The following is a 20,472-nucleotide window of genomic DNA, read 5'->3' as shown; positions in this document are numbered from 1 at the left end:
AATCTGCCTGCTAAAGTTATGGCTCAGAGGTTAAAGCGTCTGCCTGAAATGCGGCAGACCTGGGTTCAATCCCTGGGCTGGGAAGATCCCCTGGAGAAGGAAATGGCAACCCACTCCAGTACTCTTGCCTGGAGAATCCCATGGAGGAAGGAGCCTGGTAGGCTACAGTCCATGGGGTCGCAAAGAGTCGGACACGACTGAATGGGTGTACAATAAAAGTTAATTAATATAACAAAACACCCCGAACTAGAGGCATCTTCATCTGAGATTAGCTGGGCTTTCAGATTATATTTTAATTTCACAATTAATCCTTAGTATTCCTCTGGAGACAGACAAAACAGGAATTAAATCAACACCAACTCTGGCAACAGTCTATGCAATGAAAGTCACATGTTTACTTTTTTTTTTTTAACAGAATTTAAATCAATTTTATTTAATTTATGTATATATCTTATTTTTAATTAATTTAAATTTAAAATGAATTAAAATTTCTTATAAATGAATATTATATGTCATAGTAATATTTGCATTGTTTTGACCACTAAACCAAAAAGGGAACCATTTCCCGGAATTAATGCTTATTTCAAATACATCAGGTGATGTATCAGGCTCCACTTTCCCCTCTCTGGAGACATAAATCCTCTCAGGTGTTGTGATCCTCTACAACACTCTGGGCTGTTGGCTCCCTAGGCCTTGTCCTGAAAATTTTCTTGACTTTTCTCCTTTGTTGGATCATCTGCTTCCTTAATATGCTGGCTTTCTCTTTTATGATTTTCTGTCTGGTGTTTATGGACTGTATCTTCTAGAAGCTTCTTGAGAAAGGACGCATGAAGGGAAATAGTTGATACTATGTATCAGCCTGGGTCTAGTCAGGAGACTGAAACCACATCTGGGGTACTCCCTTCCCAAAGGCTGAGATTCAGACATACTGGAGAGACTATGGCTTGGCTGCTGGTGGCAGAGAAGTTCACCGGGTGCCCTGGGCTGCAGTTGGTGTCCACTGGCATGCTGAGAAAGCTTGCTTTACAGCAAATGATAGTGGGTCTTCTGTGTGCTCCTGGAGGCTTCGTCATCAACTGAACACAATACAAGCTGGGAACAAGAGGAGCCCCTTCATTTGCTACCTTGCAATATCTCTCCAAGTCACGTCTGACTCTTTGTGACCCCATGGACTGTAGCCTGCCAGACCCCTCTGTCCGTGGGATTTTCAGGCAAGAATACTGGAGTGGGTTCCCATTTCCTTCTCCATGAAAGTCACATATTTACTCTTTATAAAAGCAAAGTTATCAGTCACACAGGTCACAACTATTAGAACAGATACCATCACCTTGTTATCTTTATATAAGCAACATTAACAGTCTTCATCAGACAAAACTGGTTAAAATGGGCTTCCCAAGTGGCTCAGTGGTAAAGAATCCATCTGCCAATGCAGTAGCCGCACAAGACATAGGTTCGATCCCTGGGTTGGGAAGATTCCCTGGAAGAGGAAATGGCAACTCACTCCAGTATTTTTTGTTGGGATAATCCCATGGACAGAGGAGTCTGATGGGCTATGTCCATGGTGTCGCAGAGTCAGACATGACTGAGTGACTGAGCATGCATACGCTGTTAAATTCTAATACAGCAGGTGGTTCAGTGGCTAAGACTCTGTGCTCCCAACACAGAGGGCCTGGCTTCAACCCCTGGTCAGGGAACTAGATCCCACATGCCACATCTAAAAGTTCGCATACCGCAACTAAGATCTGGGGCAGACTTATAAATAAATATTTAAATAAATAAAGTTATCTGTTTTTAAAAAATTCGAGTACAGCAAATCTGGATAGCCCCTTGCTGTTATCATTTTAAAATTAAACTATGGTTTGGTTAAAATAAAAAGCTATCCTATGTAACTCACCAAGTTACTTAGTTCTTCAACTTCCTGGGCCACTAATACTATTTGCAAAAAATAACTGCAATTTGAGTATTATTACCAGTCCCTCTGTAGAAGCTAACAAAATTTTTAAGACTTCTAAGGCTTTTGCTAAGGGTAGACTAAAAGAAAAACAATCACAATTTTCTGACTGTACTTTGTCAACAATATAGGATGAGAGGAGGTCAAGCTTCAACAAAGAGTTGAATTAAGATGCAATCATTCCCCTTCCATACATACACTCAAAATAACTGAAAGTGGGAACTCAAACAGCATTTGTACACCCATGTTCACAGCAGCATTATTCACAGTAGCCAAAAGCTAGAAGCGACCAAAGTGACTAATGACAGACACATGGATGAATAAAATATGGTACGTGTAATACTACTCAGCCTTAAAAAGGAAGGAAATTCTGATGCTACAACATGGATGAATCTTGAGGAATATTATGCTAAATGAACTAAGCCAGTTACAAAAAAGACAAATATTGTATGAGTCCACTTATATGAGATTTCTAGAGCAGTCAAATTCATGTAAACAGAAAGTAGAATGATTGTTGCCAGGGACTAAGGGAAGATGTAAATGTGCAGTTATGGTTTAATGAGTATAGTTTCATTTTTGCAAGATGAAGAAGTTCTTGAGAGGGATCACAATGATGACTGCAAAACAAAGTGAATGTACTATACACTCAAAAATGGTTAGAATAGTAAATTTTTTTATGTATATATTTACTACTCCCTTCAGGATCACAGCCTTGTCATGGCAAAGGGGCTTGCATAACTCAATGAAGCTATGAGCCATGTCATACAGGGCCACCCAAGACAGATGGGTCATAGTGAAGCGTTCTGACAAAATGTGGTCCACTGGAGAAGGAAATATCAACCCACTCCAGTATTCTTTCCTGGAGAACTCCATGAACAGTATGAAAAGGCAAAAAAATATGACACTGGAAGATGAGCCCTCCAGGTCAGAAGGTGTCCAGTAGGCTACTGGGGAAGAGTGGAGGGCAATTACCAATAGCTCCAGAAAGAATGAAGTGGCTGGGACATAGTGGAAATGATGCTCAGTTGTGGATGTGTCTGGTGCTGTAAGTAAAGTCCAGTGCTGTATAGAACAATATTGCACAGGAACCTGGAATGTTAGGTCCATGAATCAAGGTAAACTGGATGTGGTCAAGCAGGAGATGGCAAGACTGAATATCAACAGCTTAGGAATCAGGGAACTAAAATGGACAGGAATGGGTAAATTTAATTCAGATGGCCATTATACCTACTACATGGGCAAGAATCCCTTAGATGAAATGGGATAGCCCTCATAGGCAAGAGAAGAGTCTGAAATATAGCATATTTGGGTGCAACCTCAAAAACAAGAGAATGATCTCAGTTCATTTCCAAGGCAAATCATTCAACATCAAAGCAATCCAAGTCTATGCCCCAACTACTGATGCCAAATAAATTGAAGCTGACCAGTTCTAGTAAGACCTACCACAGCTTTTAGAACCACTCTGATGTCAGAAAGTGAAGAGGAACTAAACAGCCTCTTGGAAACGAAGATCATGGCATCCGGTCCCATCACTTCATGGCAAATATTAACAGAAAGGGAAAAAGTGGAAGCAGTGACAGATTTTATTTTCTTGGGCTCCAAAATCACTGCAGATGGTGATTGCAGCCATGAAATTAAGACACTTGCTTCTTGGAAGGAAAGCTATGACAAAACTAGACAGCATATTAAAAAGCAGAAATATCACTTTGCTGATAAAGATTCATATAGTCAAAGCTATGGTTTTTCCAGTAGTTATGTACAAATGTGAAGAGCTGGACCATAAAGAAGGCCGAGCACCAAAGAACTGATGCTTTCAAACTGGTACTGTGGAAGACTTTTGAGAGTCCCTTGGATTAAAAGGAGATCAAACCAGTCAATCCTAAAGGAAATCAACCCTGAAAACTCATTGGAAGGACTGATGCTGAAGCTCCAATACTTTGGCCACCTGATACTAAGGGCCGACTCACTGGAAAAGACCCTAATGCTAGGAATGACTGAAGACAAAAGGAGAAGCGGGCAGCAGAGGATGAGATGGTTAGACAGCATCAGCAACTCAATGGACAGGAATTGGAGCAAATTCCAGGAAACACTGGAGGACAGAGGAGCCTGGTGTGCTGCAGCAGTCCACGGGGTGGCAAAGAGGTGGACATGACTTAGCAACTAGACAAAAAGAACTCATTTACTACAATTTTAATGAGGGTGAAGTTCAGTAAAGGAAACCACAAAGCCCAGGACCTGCCCAATGAGATGATTCTGGGAAATTTTACCTTCTACTTTAAACAAGTAGCACAGCGCTATCCTTTGAGGATAAGAGCCACCTAAAAATAAACCAACCCTCAACAAAACTCAATGGATAGAAGCATGCAGATTAGACAAATTTAAAGAGAAAATAAATAAGGGGAAGGTATAAGAAGAAATAAAAAAGTGGATGGAAATTTCAGAATGAACCTACTCAGTATTCAGCCCTGGGAAATAAAAGACCAGCAATACAGAAGACAAGGTAAAAGGCAGAGAAAATAAAGTAAGAAAGTCTAACATATGTTTAAATAGAGTCCAAGAAGAAGACAGAGAGTAAGGCAGAGGCAATATATGCAAAGACAATGGCTGAGAATTCGAAAACTGATGAAAACCAGCAACCCACAGATTTAAGACATCCAATAAATTCCAAGCAGAATAAATCAAAATAATTCAACCACTCACAGAAATATGCATACAGATGTTTATAGCAGCTTTATCCATAATGCTAAAACTTGGAAGCAACCAAGACATCCTTTAGTAGGTGAACAGACAAATAAGATGTGGCACAGGGACCTCCCTGGTGGTCCAGCGGTTAAGAATCTGTCTTGCAATGCAGGCATGCAGAGTCGATCCCTGGTTAGGGAACCAAGATCCCACGTGCCTCAGAGCAACTAAGCCTGAGCGCCACAACCACTGAGTCTGTGCGCTGCGATGAAAGATCCACATCCACAAGGACAAAACTCCAAATAGACATTTTAAAGCAGACACAATGGGAAGACAATTACTGGTAGACCCACACTAGACAAATTCCAAAGGATGTATTTCAGCAAAAGAAAGAGTATTCCAGATGGAAGGTCAGAGATGTGAAAAGGAACGAACAACAAAGAAAATGATAAACACAACACAGGTAAACATGTAGGTGAGGCTAAATGAACGTAACTAGAAAACAGACCCAATAAAATCTGTGTTCTTAAAAACGCACATATACAAATGGTTAACACATGACTCTTTCATTTATCAAAACCCACAGAACTATACAACACAAAGAGTAAATCCTAATGTTAAACTAAGGACTTTCCTTAATAATAAAGGTATCAATACTCATTGATCAACTGTAACAAGTCTACCACATTAATGTAACACGTTAATAATGGGGAAACTGGAGAGATGGGATAGTAGTATATGACAACTCTGTACTAACTGCTCAATTTTCTGTAAAATAAAGTCTACCAATTAAATATACATACATGTACAATTAAATATAGAACAGCAGCATGTGAAGTGGGAGAGGAATAATGAAGTTAAAGGTTCAAGGCCCTTATATTGACAAAAAGGAGGGCAGAGGTATTGATTAACATCAATCCTTGATATAAAGAATCCATACTGTAATTTCTGTGGTAATAAAACAGTACACAACTTTCAAACTAGAAAAGAGGAAAAATGGAATGCTAAAAAACAAATAGCTGGCAAAATTTTGAGGGTGGGGGAAATAGAATGAGAATTTTATCTTTTATTATAGATAATAAATGAAAAAAATTTCAGTGGAAAGTAGAAGAATCATAAGAGAGATTTTGAAAGAAACCTAAGAAAAATTTAAAGCCCAAATACTTCCCCAGTGGCTCAGCAGTAAAGAATCTGCTTGCAATGTAGGAGACTTGCAGGAGATACGAGTTCGATCCCTAACTCAAGAAGATACCCTGCAGTAGGAAATGGCAACTCACTCCAGTATTCTTGTGTGGAAAATCCCACGGACAGAGGAGCCTTGTGGGCTACATACAACCATGAGGTTGCAAAAAGTTGGACATGACTGAGTGACGAAACAACAATACAAATATGTCATTACATTAAATGCAATTTCAGCCTACATTAAAACAAGAAACATGCCTATTTGGATGACCACTGTTTTTAATTCAACTCTTTCCCAATTCGACAAGGATTTATTCAGTATATACAATGTGCTGAGCATTTGAACAGTCAGAAATAAAGGCAACATCCATGTTCTCAAGGAGACTAACAGGGAGAACAAATGTGTTACAATAAAGACAGGTCATCAGGTGCTAATAAGATAATACAACTAGATTGGTGAGGCTATCCAGAAAAGCTATACAGAAGGGATATCTGAATTATGCCTTGAAGAGTAAACTGAAAGTTCATGTGACAAATGAAAAGGAGCAGTGGAGGAGACAGCAGTACAGGTCAGGAGGCCAGCCATGGTTTGAGCCAGCAGCACATAGCAGTGGGCGAGTAGACAGCAATCCAGGAAGCTAAAAAGTCAGGAGTTTTAACTCCACCCAGTAGACAATGTGAAGCCTTTAAAGTAAGGGAGTAAAACAACACTACTGGTATTTTTAGAAATATAACTGGTAGCAGTTTACAAAAAGATGAATGAGGTGGGAGATACTAACTGTTACAGTTATGAATGAGGAAGGTCTGGATTAAGGCAGTAGCAGTGGGGCAGACAAATGCTAGAGGAAGAAGAGAAATGAGCTGATACTTGACTACGTATGAAATGAGGGTAGAATTAAATAAATTTTAAAATACAGACGGTCCCTGCCTTACAATCGTTCCATTTAACGATTTTTCAACTTTATGATGGTGCAAAAATGATACACATGCAGTGGGAACTACACTTCAAATCTTGAATGTTGATCTTTTCTGGGCTAGTCACATGTGACACAATCCTCTCTCACGCTGCCCAGTGGTGAGGGCAGCACAGCTACCAGTCAGCCATGCCATCCTGAGGGTAAGAGAACCAATACACTCTCAACCGCTCGGTACCCAATCATTCTGCTTTTCACTTTCGGAACAAAAGTCAACAAATGACATGAGATATTCAACACTATTATAAAACAGGCTCTGTGTTGGATGAGTTTGCCCAACCCTAGGTTAACTAAGTGTTCTGAGCGTGTTTAAGGTAGGCTAGGCTAAGCTATGCTAGGTTAGGTATGTTAAATGTATTTTCAACTTCTGATATTTTCAACTTACAATGGGTTTATCAGGACATAAATAGAGGAAGATTTGTAAATGAAAAGAAGAGAACATAAAGGCAAACAAACAAAATACTAAATATGAGAAGAGTCACTCCTAAAACTGGTCTCCATGTAGACTATTTTTCAGCATTTATGCTTACTGACCATCTAACTATGTACTAAATGTAAACACCTACACATATTTTTCAAAACTTCCTGCACTGGCATGTGAAACAGCTAACACGAGGCATCCATGACTGACAGCTTCTAGTTGATACAATTTACTACATGACAGGAGAAAGGCATCAGCTGGTTCAAGATCTTCTCAGAAGTCAGATGTGATCATCTGACTCACATCACATTCACAAATTTATAAAAGATAGGAAATGAGTTTCTTATTGTGCCAAAAGAGGGAGTCCCACTTTCCATGGTTCTCATTTTGCTCTTCTTTTCAACACCATCAACACACTTTTTATTCAATACAACTGAAACCAAGGACATTAATCAAAAAAGTAAGTTATAGTGAGGAATCTTAAAAAAAATACAAACATTTTCTTTGAACTTAAAGTATAGAAATGCTTATTCTGTTGCCAATATTTTGATATAGGCCTGCTGAGTTACAGATCTACTGACTGTAGTTTCACACTGTCTTACACAAACCACACCCATAATGCATCATCTACTATTTCCAGTTTCGATTTCTTTAAAAGTGAAGCAAGAACTTAAAAGATACTTGCCATGTATCTAAATGAAAAATTCTTCCAGGTTAAAAAAAATTCTCTTAATAAATTTTTATAGTTATCTCCTTATTGCTTCATTTTATATTCAGTCTTTCCAAGGTAGATAAATTAGTTTTCACAGAATCAACAATTCTTTGATTTTATGTCAATGGTTATCACAAGTTTGTATTGAGCCATATAATTATAACACAAGTGCAAGTTGTCATAAAGTGGTCCTTGGTGAGTCTATAAATCAACTGGTGGGAGCAATGAATGCACTGGGCATCAGTTAGCACGTCTCATAAAAAGAGAAGGAATGTTTATTAAGACTAGTATCCCTGTTATGAAAGATCTAAATTCACTTATTGCTTTTTTTGTACTTAAGCCAGTATCTGGCACACAGAAAATACTATGGAAGTATTTGTTACTATATTAGCATTAAAAGTCAACTAGGTACAGATAAATAGTACACACAAGGGCAGAATTCCACCTCCTTTACAGTCTCCAGAATCACAGAGATGAGACTACCTGTATTTAAGTAGTCAAAAGGGGAGAGAGTAGGGAATATAAACTGCTAAGTTCTCATTGAAAACATATGAATACAAGGTAGTCAGTTTCACATTACTGGATTATCTAGCACTTTAAGGAAGAGATCTTAAAAAAAGAAGCAGTGTTCACATGCCAAGTCAGTAAGACATGAAGAAGTAGGTTCATAGCCCAATTAACCTATCATCTCAAAAATGCTAAGAGAATGGTTACAGGTCGTCCTAAAAAGTGGCAGCTAGAGTAGAGGAGGAAAGTCAATTACAGCTCCACAGTGCACGTCAGGTTCCTTCCCTCTATTACCCACTCACTGATGACAGAAAACATCAGTCTCTTAAACAAAACCACATGGCACATCCCAAAGTGCATAACAAATGCTTCTGTTTTACCAGTTATTATAAATTAAATATTAAATATAAAATTAATGTGCATAAATGCAATGTGAAAGAAAAATTTTAATTTGTAAATAACCTAAATATAAGCAAAGAGCAACTTAAATACTGCAAGCAATAAATGTGGCGGCATGGCCGTTTTCTCCTAGCCTAAGTTTCGTATCTAATTTGCAGGTGCAAAACCCTCAAGGCAACAGACAGAAGATCTACAATCACCAGGAAGTTCAAAGACTGCGGCTCCTTAAAACATCCTGTCCACTAGGAAAGAATCCACAGTGGCACCGACTTTCTTCCTTCTATGGACATCAAAAAGTACTGAAAATGTTATGAATAGTTAGGAGAAACTCGAGAGACAGCCACGCGGCTGCACCAGCCCCACTAGATGGCACTGTCACAGGAAAGCCACTCTGCTCTCCCACTTACAAGGGCTGAAAGCACTCATGATCTCTGCAAAACTGAAAGCTGTCATCAACACAGCGACATCCTCACTGAGAAATGATGACCCATAATGAGGAGTTCCAGGCTTGAAGGAAGCGTCTATCCAAAAGCACCTTTCTTCCCAGGACCAGGGCCCCCGCCCGCTCCTATTTCAAATAAGCGGTCTGAGAGAAACAACGGCTTGCATGCTTAAGAAGTCCTACAAAATGGAGATTTTCTTTTTTCTCTTCCTAACTACACAAAACTAGAGGATAATTACTTGCTTTTTTTCCCCCCAAGTTTCTTTGCTATGGGTAAAAACTCTCCTAGTGGTCCAAGAATAACAGATTTATTGTAATCAATATACTTATCATGACTGGAAACTTCAAAATAACACAATTAATGATACAAAAACATCTGGATAAAAATGAACTTCTTTCTATATATTAAAGCAGAACTCCTATTAAACAGATTAAGTTTTTTACATCTCAGTTACATGATTTTAGCTGGGCCTGGGCAGCAGAATTCACAATGTTACTCATTCCCATAACTTATGCTCTACCCCATGGAAAGTATGCTTGGATAGAGCTACCAGGAACCTAAAACCAGAAGGAAAGAAAAGCATTCTAACAAAGCCCAATTAGTTTAAAGTGTATACAATTTGAATACAAACTTACTCTTACACAGTGGGTGAGCATTTGAACAGACAGATTTGGATACAAGATTTTTACTGAATTACCAGCAAAAGTCATTATTAGGCAAGCAACTGAATCAGAGATCAATTTAACACTCAAATATACTACTCAAGTACAGTTGAAGCTACTTCACCTAGATCAGAGAATTTAGACATGTAACTAAACATGTAACAACAGCCAGGAGCACAGCTGCTCTAAAGTGCCACAAAAGTCAGTTACTTAATTAGAGAGGCCAAGAAACCAAGAATTTAAAAATGTGTAACATATCCTGTGTTTCTATAGTGCCTTACCACAGATCTAACACAGCTCCCATCCCAGTTATCCTCTATCTATACCACACTCCCCTCTACAGTAAGGGCTTGGAAGCACTGTATTGAGGTGTCCTCCCTAACATCCTGCACAATGCCTAGGAGGCAGCAGATATTCAATGTCTGTTGAATGAACAAAGACTATCAAGTTATTCCAGCCCACCAAAATTACGACACTCATCAAAGCAGTTTTTCTAACTAAACTTTGACAAACACCTTCTCCTTTAAGAAGCAACTGACCAAAGCATGAGACTAAGATCCAAGTTGCCATGAGAAATAATATTTCTTGGAGAGTACAGGAAGAAGTCAAAGATCAAAAATTCTCTAGTCTCAGGTCCAAGTAAACAACATCTTGGATTGGTGAAGATTTTAAATAAAACATCACAAATATATCTTACATATTGTACTAAAATCATAAATAGGTTTTATATTTTGTTCTAAAGCTCTCCTATCACAGCAGAGGGGTGAGGCAGCAGTTTCATAAAGATGCACAGGAAGCCATAACACTGCCCATGAATGGGGCCTGATCTTATGCTACTGGAACAAAAACAGTCAACAAGAAGGGAAAATAGGAGGAAAGGAAAAGGAGTCTGGGGTACAATCAGGAGGAATCTGCTGAACTGCAGATTTGGAGAGGTGACATAGCAGAGGCATGTTTTTCAAAACTCTACACGTAACCATACAAAAAGCCCAGCGTGATGAAGCTATGCCAATACCTTTTCATTAGCAGTTTTTATCTGAGTGACTGAGGAGTTTTGACAAAATGTGGCATAGAATCGAGACACATCCTGTTAGTATCCTTGCAATAGACCCATGGGAAACCTCTCCCACATTAGAGGGTAAAAAGAAGTATATATTTCCATACAGAGTACCTTCAAGAGTACTGTTAAGTGAGTGTAACAACTGATAGGATTTAAAAGTTCACTGGAACTGTGAGCCAGATCTTCTCCCCTTCAATGTATCTGTATGATCCATCCAGTTTGCTCTTTGTTTTTAAATGTGTTTAAAGTTGGCCATGAGCAGTGTTCATTATCATCATTTTACTCACCTTACTAACACCAACTCCAGTAAACCTGGCCTCTAATAATTCCTGCCGTCGGGGGTCCAGGCTATGCAATTCTTCCATCATTTCTACTGAAAAACAAAAAGTAGGTTGTGAGACCCTAAAAGCTAAAACATGAAGAACCAATTCTTGGATACAACAAAATGCATAGTAACTATTTCGCAGAATATTCACATACAGGTAAACCTCAAATAAATAGGGCATACAAGTAATAAACCACAAGGCACTATATCAAACAGTAATACATTTAAAGTTACAAAGTGGCTCAAAAGTCTTCTTCTGAGGGTCACTTATTCTTAACTAGTTCTAATTTGACTTTAACAGCAAAAAACCCCCTCAAATCTTTCATATAATCTCTGTAGAAGCTGAGCAAAGCCTAGCTTACAAAAAAAGAAAATTTCTTCTATCAACCTTTGAATTTAGGTAAGTACTTAAGGATACTTCCTTCCCAAACACACAGGAACTGGTTCTTAAACTAAAAATATGAATCATTAATAATAACTTCAAAATAATACAGCATGAATCAGAAGCTACTAATAACTTAAAATAACGCTATTATATTATGCCTCCTTTCTCTGAGGAGCATGAAAAAAGGAATTAATTACTTCATTTTAATAGAGAACCCATGGTAAAACCATCAACCTGCATCCACTCAGGAAATTAGTATGGCTCCATAACCACCCCTTTACAAAATCTTTCTCTGCCACTCCCTGGAGCAGTAGGTTGCTCTAGACATCTGCTTTTAGCACTCCTTCCAAGCAGGGAGGGGCAAGAGGACACCATTTTTAAACTCCTTCCACGACCAATTAATGCACAGGCTACTCTCAGCAAATACCTCCATCGTTTGCAAGAAATCAACTCTTGCAGAACGCACTGGAAACCGCCCAAATATTAAAAGTAGAAAAGGTACATATACCATTACCTACAACCCCTTTGAACATATTACTAAATAGCTACTGGAATGATTGGCATGATTTAAAAGTTCACTGAAAATATGAATTAAACATGCCCCTCTGCAATCTAACAACTCCACAATTTTCAGTAACAACCCCTACAAAGCCTCCAGTTTCATTTCCCTTCCTGGATTGAGAGCCTGGGGCAAAGAGGAATGAAAGGGTGGCAAATTAAAGTTTCACCCACACAGACAAGTGCAGGTTAGAGAGGGAATTAGGAAATTCTCAGAAGGGTAGAAAGGTATCTTAGAAAAGAAAAGAGAAAAAGAAAAAACAGAGATTGAGAGAATGTTTCCCTAAGTGGCCTTCCTCGAGTCTCGCCCTGCCCTAATCGAGGCCGGAATGGCAGAGGTTGCAGCCTCCCTTCAAGCCCCAGGGTCTCTCGGCACGTTTCCTAAACCTCCATCCCCAGGCCTGGCCCGGAAAATGACGCCCCAGCGGTTATTCCATTTAATGTCAACTCATGTTAAGGAAAGATCCACTCAGTCTCATTCCAGCGGGGCCTTGGACTGGGATCCTCCCTGTAGCCCACAGCCGGAAAGCAGGACCGATGGGGCCTGGTCCCGGCGCCCCTCGTCTCCCGCCGGCTCCAAACTTTCCCCAACTCCAGGCCCACCTGTCACGGAGGGAGGGCGGGCCAGCTCTCGGGGGCGCCAGGGAGGCTGCCGGGGCCTCCAGCTGCCCGGGTGCCCCCCTCTCCCCGCCGGCCACAAGACCCACTCCCAGGCCGGGGCCGCCTGGGCCTCTCCCATCTTCGACCCGGCCCCTCGGCGACCCGCAGCCCTCGGGAAGCCCCTCCCGCCTCAGCGCCGGGGAGCTGCGGCCCGGCGCCGGCCCTCGGGTGGGCCCGGGCCGCAGCCTCCTCAGCCGAGGGGGTCGCCCGGACGGTTAATACCTCAGGCCCGGCGCCCTCCCCCGCCCGGGGCTCAGCCTCTCACCTGCCGCCGCTGTCGCCGCCGCCGCCGCTCCACGCTCCTCCCGGGAGGGGCCCCGACCCGACCCGGCTGCGGACCGCTCTGCTCTCCCCTTGGGCAGGCCCGGGGCGGAGCCGGGGCCTCTCCTGAGCGCCGCAACCCCCCGCCCGGGCAGCCGCCGCCGGCGCCGGGCTCCACGAGAGGGCGGGCGGGGGAGGGGGGCCTCGGAGGCCGCAGATCCCCGGGCTCGCGTACAGAGCCAGGCGCCTGACGCGGGCCCGGGCCCGGGCGGCCGCGGGGGGCGCGGGACCGGTCTCCTGGCGCCGGACAAAGGCCAAGGGAGGCGCAGAAGGGCCCAGGCTCGGCCGGGAGGTGGGGGCCCGCTCGGCTAGGGGCCACTCGGGTGCGGCACGGAAGGCGGGGGGGTCGGAACCGCTGGAGCCCAGGACCCGCCTCCGGCCCCTTAATCCGGATCGGTTCGGTCCGGATTAGTAGTGATCGGTGTAAACACACTAGTGAAACCGCGTGTTTCCTCGCGAGATTTGCACGGTTGGGAGGCAGGGGGGGGTCCTGGGGGGGTGGGGGAAGTGCCGACAGTGGGGGAGGAGGGGGAGGGGACGAGGAAGGTGGGGGGGTCCCCGCTGCCCCGGCGCCCCGCCTCCTCCAATCAGCGGCCGGCCTGCCGGGCAGGGGTTAACCAGGGGACCCCGCGCAGGCGAAGGAGGCCGCCGCCTCGCCGGGCGGCTGAGGGCGGGCTGACGGGCGGCGCCGACGGACGCACCGCGACGCGAGGGGAGGTCTGACCCGGCTGGGCCGGAGTCCCGGAGACCCCGCAGCCGTCTTCGTAAAATCGGCCCCCGCCCCGCGGGACCGGCCCCAGCAGAGCGGTTGGGCCGGCGCCCTGGGTCGCGGACCAACGCTGGAGGGGCCTCGCTGCCTGGGCCGGGCGCTTCCCGGATCCGCCTCGCCGAACCCTGCGCCCGCCTAATCCCTGATCTCCACGAGTTTGGGTGAGAAGTGGGGTTGCTCTGCCCAGGATGGATTTTAAAGGAAGAAAGCCGTGAGCCGACGAACCCCGCCCGAACTTCCCCGGAGACGCCCAGTTAGTGAGTTGGCTGTGTCCCCCCGTGTTGGCTAGCTCCCACGCCCCGCCAGGCTCCAAACTCACCTTCTCGGCTCCCCAAATCCACGTTTGCGCCGTGGAAAGCGGACAGAGCTTCACCTCCACGTACCTGGTTGGCAGGGCGTTTTTAGGGTCAAGTGGTGCTCTGGGATCAAGGCTGAGCCCCCACCCCCACCACAGCGCTGCCCTTCGGAAGGCGGGAGGTTGGGGGGGCGCTGCCCCAAAGGGACTCTATCGGTGCGCCCTGGGGGAGGTTCCATTTCAACCTTTGATTAAAAACAAGGCTCTCCTGGGTATTTAGGGGGCTCTAAGAATAAGTGCTAGAATGGGGAAAACAGGTCTGCCCCTCTCTACCGAGGAATGGGAAATAGGCCAGGGTGCAATAGCTCTTACAGCTAGGCGGCTTCCTACACAGAAGGCTCCCATTCTGATCGCCCAGCACCAGAGAAAAAATCACATTCTCCACCGACATCTGAGCCGGGACACTGACTTCTACGCAGATACCCAACTTTTTATTTTCCTCTGATGCTTCCTTGATCAGATGTCTGAAGATGTATGAGAACCAGTGGCTTGGGGAAAATTCATAAAATGAGCAAGAGCCTTGAACTTTTCCAGGGGGTAGGCAAGTATTCAGGTGATGTTTCTGCATTTCTTTCTTCCTTACTCTTAATTCTTCCTGTATTCATGGAACACAGACCTGCTGAACGGGCGAAGGATGGCAGTTTAGTTATTGTTCGTTGTTCAGCCTTCCCAACCCTTGGGCACATTCAAGCACTGTAGAAAAAAATCCATTCCGCCAAGAGTCACCTTGCTTCAAATCCCAGCCAGGTTGGGCCTTGCACACACATATTTCGATAGATAACAGTGTTTGAAGGGGAGGGGGGGAGCAAGTTCCAGGCAGAGGGCAGGAAAAAGGGCAAGGTAAAGGACTGTCAAGGGAGCGGGAGAACCAAGAGTGTCTTCCTCTACAACTCAAAAAAGCAAAGCCCATGAGACAAGTTCTGTCCTTACAGTGAATGGTCAAAACAGTAACTCCTTAAAATGACACTGGAACATCTCAAAAGAGAAGAGTTTAAGAGAAAGAACACTGGACAGAGCTGGAGCTGAGCTCCGGCCAGCTCCTCCACAGACAAACTGCTCGGGCCGCTACCTAACCTGTCAAGTTTCGCCAACCTCATCTGTGAAGGAGTTTGGACCAGAGGATTCCCAGAGTCTTTTCCAGGTCTAAAGGGCTATGATTCCATTTTTTGAGGTAACTATGAAAAAATAAAAATAAAACTAGTCATTGAAATTCAGGAAAAGATGAGATTTTGTTTCACTTTGCCTAGTGTGTTTTTCCCTGCATGTCCGAAAACTGACAATATCATAGGGCCTGTTCATAGCCCGCTCCACATCTAACACTCGTCCCGAGAGGAATTGCTCATAGGAATTTCATGGATTTGCTTACCACAAAAATGGTGTACTTCTGTTTGTTGTTCAGTCACCCAGTCCTGTCCAACTCTGCGACCCCATGGGCTACAGCATGCCAAGCCTCTCTGTCACTCACCATCTCCATCAAGTTTCCCCCCATTCATGTCCATTGCATCAGTGATGCCATCCAGCCATCTCATCCTCTGATACCCTCTTATATGCTTCTGTTTATAAGCATATAAACTACTAGGCTTCCCTAGTAGTTCAGATGGTAAAACATCTGCCTGCAATGCAGGAGACCTGGGTTCGATCCCTGGGTCGGGAAGATCCCCTGGAAAAGGAAATGCAACCCACTCCAGTATCCTTGCCTGGAAAATTCCATGGACAGAGGAGCCTGGCCGGCTACAGTCCCAACAAAGAGTTGGACACGACTGAACAACTAACACACATAAGCATATAAGTGAAAATATCAAATACAGTCAGAAACAAGAAGCAATAGATGGACGATTTTGTTGTTGTCCAATGGTTCTCAGGAGAAGGCAATGGCAACCCACTCCAGTACTCTTGCCTGGCAAATCCCATGGACGGAGGGGCCTGGTGGGCTGCAGTCCATGGGGTCGCTAGGAGTCGGACACGACTGAGCGACTTCACTTTGTTTTTTCACTTTCATGCATTGGAGAAGGAAATGGCAACCCACTCCGGTGTTCTTGCCTGCAGAATCCCAGGGATGGGGGAGCCTGATGGGCTGCCGTCTATGGGGCCGCACAGAGTCAGACACGACTGAAGTGACTTAGCAGCAATGGTTCTCACGATATAATTTAACCTTGGGTTCATGAACCCACTTGTTTAAAGTGTGTTGGCTCACAGAGCAACTTTGAGCAGCTTGTCAAAGGCTGGCAAATGGTGACACTCCCCATGCAAAAGCCCAATTGCTATCAGAAGGCTCAAACATGGATTCATCTAGATGTTCCCATTGATCCTGCCTTCAGGGTAGCATATGACAAGTCCTCCAGGTCCATGTTCACAGTCACAGAAGGGACAAGGGAGCTGGCGTTCCCCAAGCTGTGCTCTGCAGGTTTCGACAGGTTAAATGCTTTAAAGGGAGTGGATGTACATTGGTCCTCAGGACTCTAGGTTAAAGTTAAGTGGAATACTTTATTTTAGCACTTCTTAGAACCTAAAATGTATAATATGCACAAGGCAATCTTCAGGAGGGGGATTGGGGTATGCACTGGTTTCTAATTTGATTTTTTGAACCACCACCCTGGTATTTTTTTGGTTGGTTGATGGTTTCTGATACTCATGGGAGATACTTTGAGAAAGACACTGGAGAAAACTAGTTTAGCCCTTCTTTGCCCTTTCACCTGTACCACAAGTAATGCATGTCCACAGTCTTCTTAAATGCTTCATAATATCCACCATTCTCAGCAAAAAGACTATGGCATGTTTTACCAAGCAGGGGACCCTCACGTGCACCTTTTCTAAAAGGAGCCTGCAATATGATGGCTAAGAGGACAAACTCTTGGTCCAGGGCCCTGGTTTTCATCTTGGCCCTGCCTCTTACCAGCTGTGTTGCCTTAGGCAAGATATTTAACTTCTCTAAGCTTCAGTTTCTTTACCCATCAAATGGTGTTAAAACTTCACAAGCCCTGGAGGATGAAATGGAAACTCCAGTATTCTTGCCTGGAAAATTCCATGGCCAGGAGAGCTTGACGGGTCATAGTCCATGTAGTCTTTACAAAGAGTTGGACACAGCTGAGCCTGCACACGTAGAAGGCAATGACACCCCACTCCAGTACTCTTGCCTGGAAAATCCCATGGACGGAGGAGCCTGGTGGGCTGCAGTCCATTGGGTGGCCAAGAGTCGGGCACAACTGAGCGACTTCACTTTCACTTTTCACTTTCATGCATTAGAGAAGGAAATGGCAACCCACTCCGGGGTTCTTGCCTGGAGAATCCCAGGGACGGGGGAGACTGGTGGGCTGCCTGCCATCTATGGGGTCGCACAGAGTCGGACACGACTGAAGTGACTTAGCAGCAGCAGAGCCTGCACACAATTATTGAAAAATACAACTATTTGGTTCTAATTGAATCAACTCCATAGAAGGGAGAGAAAATTAAAAAAAAAAAAAAAAAAAACACCTCACGGGGCTGTTGGAGGACAAAATGAGATGATGTATATGCCTGACAGAGTAATCCCCAAATAAATGGTCCTCAAACCTCATGTTTCTACCAAGGATGTCTACATTTGTCATTAGACTGTCTTGGCAGCACACAGTTTAACTTCAGAAATCAGGCTGCCAATGTGCTGAGTCGCTCATGGGGCTATCTTCTTCATAACAGAAAAAGGACTTGATAACAGGAAAAATGTCTCATTAAAGAAAGCACTACTTTTGTTGGGGGGAGGGGAGGGCCCAGTAGACAAAAATATAAAAGTCACCTGGTCTGTTTACGTTCTTCTTCCCCTGCCCTTGAGGGTTTCTAATGGTGTGAAGAAATAAGAGATTTTGTGAAGGCAGTATTTCCACCAGAAATTCTGGTGGGCAGGGCCATGTAGAACGTCAGGGTGGTGGTGGTCGCACAGAACTAGGCTCAAACCCCATCTCTTCACCTCTCAGCTTCTTCATCTGAAAACTGGCCTGCACACCTAATCCCATGGGTGGCTCTAGGGAAGGTTGAAATAGTGGGACTAGCCTGGTGGTCCAGTGGCTGAGACTCTGTACCACCAATGCAGGGGGCCCAGGTTCGATCCCGGGTCAGGGAACTAGATCCCACATGCCACAACTAAGGGTTCAGATGCCACAACTGAGACCCAGTGCAGCCAAATAAATAAGGAAAACATTTTTAAAAAAATAAAGTTGAAATAGTGATGGGAATTGCCTTCTAACTGCGCCCAACATACAGTAGACATTTGGTCAGTGCTATTTCCTCCAGACTCCCCATTTCTAACAAAATGGAAAAGCATCTGGCGGCCAGGCAAGTGCTCAATGGATGAAAGAAATTCACGTCTCAGGTCTCAGCCTTCACAGGACTCTCTGCCAGTCTCTCCCTATCTCTGGTTTTCATACCCTCCTCCTGCCCAACTTGCTTCAGAAGCTCTTCCTGGGCAAGTCTACTTGACACAGTTTATTTATCAAGTCATGCTGTCTTCCCCACACCCCAGTGATGCTGGAACAATGTTCTTATTCTCCTAGAGAGCACCTCCCTTCTCTAATTTCCTCCTTCAACTCCCTCCCCAAATGTTACTTTTTAATACTTGCCTTCTCTGCATTGTGTGTTCCTCCTTCCCAGCGACTGCAACAAGAATGAATGCCCACTTAAGTGTACCGAGCCCCTTAAGTGTAACAGGCCCCCTCTGCTGAGCTACTGAATCCTCCATTTTGGTTTTTCTCAGAAAGCCTAAAGATAGGAAACAACAGCAAACACCCTGCATCTGTGGACACTAGCAAAATATATTTTATCAATCTTCCTTCCATTGACCTTTCATATCAGGCTTAAGTAAGCAACCTTCAGACGCACTGACAGGTTGGGAGGGAAAGGGGACCTCAGCCCTGAGCCCACAGAGAAGAAAGAAAGGGATCACTCAGCTACTGGCCGGAGACTTGGGCATAGTCAGCCCAGAAAGGTGCATCAGAAGATGTGTGTGGTTTTTTATGGCCTCTGAATGACAAGAATGAAGTGGGGTTTGTTTGGGTTTTTTTTTTTTTTTTTTGGTGGGGGGAGGGTTGAGTTTTCTTTTTTAATTGTTGTTCAGTGGCTAAGTCTGCAGCACGCCAGGCTTCCTTGTCCTTCACTGTCTCCCAGAGTTTGCTCAAACTCATGTCCATTGAGTCGGTGATGGTGATGCCATCCAGTCATCATCCTCTGTCACCTTCTTCTCAATCTTTCCCAGCATCAGGGTCTTTTCCAGTGAGTTGGCTCTTTGCATCAGGTGGTCAAAGTACTGGAGCTTCAGCATCAGTCCTTCCAATGAATATTCAGGGCTGACTTCCTTTAGAATTGACTGGTTTGATTTCCTTGCAGTCCAAGGGACTCTCAGTCTTCTCCAGGACCACAGTTCGAAAGCATCAATTCTTCAACACTTAGCCTTCTTTATGGTCCAAGCCTCACGTTTGTACATGACTACTGGAAAAACCATCACTTTGACTATATGGACCTTTGTCCATTTCTTTTTAATGATTGAAAGAAAATCAAAAGAAGAATAGTATTTCACGACTTGAAAATGATATAAAATCTAATTTGGTGTCCATAAATAAAGTTTCATTTAGAACACAGCCACACTGGGACTTCCCTGGCCCTCCAGTAGTTAGGACTTTGCTTTTCAATGTAGGGGGTACAGGCTTAATAGCTGGTCGGGGAACTAACATCCCACCAAAAAACTAAAACATAAAACAGAAGCAATATTGTAACAAATTCAATGAAGACCTTAAAAATGGTCTACATCAAGAAGTAAAACTGAAAAAAAAAAAAAAAAAAAACCCACAGCCACACTAATTTCTTTACATACTGTCTGTGGCTGAATTTGCAAAATGGCAGAACTGAGTAGTAGTGACAGGCAGGCAAAGCCTAAAACATTTACTATCCGGTCCTTTACAGAAAAAGTTTGTCAACTCCTGCTCTAGGCCAGGGCTTCTCAGAGAGCAGATGTATCCCTCTGGGCTTCCCTGATGGCTCAGGCAGTAAAGAATCTGCCTGCAGTGCAGGAGACCCGGGTTTAATCCCTGGGTTGGGAAGATCCCCTGCAGAAGGGAATGGCTACCCACTCCAGTCCATGGAC

At 44.0% G+C, this 20,472-nt stretch overlaps 1 protein-coding gene and 1 long non-coding RNA gene across 12 annotated transcripts in view; one reads left to right on the top strand and one right to left on the bottom strand.

Moving 5' to 3' along the window:
- Positions 1 to 13,689, bottom strand: part of TLK2 (tousled like kinase 2) — a 122,287-nt gene extending 108,598 nt beyond the window's left edge. For 5 of the 10 annotated variants that reach the window (XM_070773713.1, XM_070773716.1, XM_070773715.1 and 2 more), the window contains exons 1-2: positions 12,865 to 13,015; positions 11,281 to 11,366 (exon numbers count right to left, since the gene is read on the bottom strand). In XM_070773713.1, coding sequence (XP_070629814.1) covers positions 11,281 to 11,366; positions 12,865 to 13,000 — 222 coding nt within the window. In that variant the 5' untranslated portion in view covers positions 13,001 to 13,015. Of the gene's footprint in view, positions 1 to 11,280; positions 11,367 to 12,864; positions 13,016 to 13,186 lie in introns of those variants that run through there. The other 5 variants (XM_019981825.2, XM_070773721.1, XM_070773714.1 and 2 more) reach the window with 3 other exon arrangements.
- A 14-nt stretch (positions 13,690 to 13,703) lies between these two features.
- On the top strand, positions 13,704 to 15,586 carry LOC109574551 (uncharacterized). Of its 2 annotated transcripts, none has more exons than XR_011562103.1 (2): positions 13,704 to 14,264; positions 14,827 to 15,586. It is a non-coding gene; the product is annotated as an uncharacterized lncRNA (long non-coding RNA). The 2 variants fall into 2 exon arrangements; XR_011562102.1 differs by having other exon boundaries at positions 13,704 to 14,268.
- The last annotated feature ends 4,886 nt before the right edge of the window (positions 15,587 to 20,472 follow it).

The sequence above is a fragment of the Bos indicus genome, chromosome 19 (genome assembly GCF_029378745.1).
Source record: "Bos indicus isolate NIAB-ARS_2022 breed Sahiwal x Tharparkar chromosome 19, NIAB-ARS_B.indTharparkar_mat_pri_1.0, whole genome shotgun sequence".
NCBI classification, from domain to species: domain Eukaryota; kingdom Metazoa; phylum Chordata; class Mammalia; order Artiodactyla; family Bovidae; genus Bos; species Bos indicus.
This window is presented reverse-complemented; position numbering and strand designations above follow the sequence as displayed.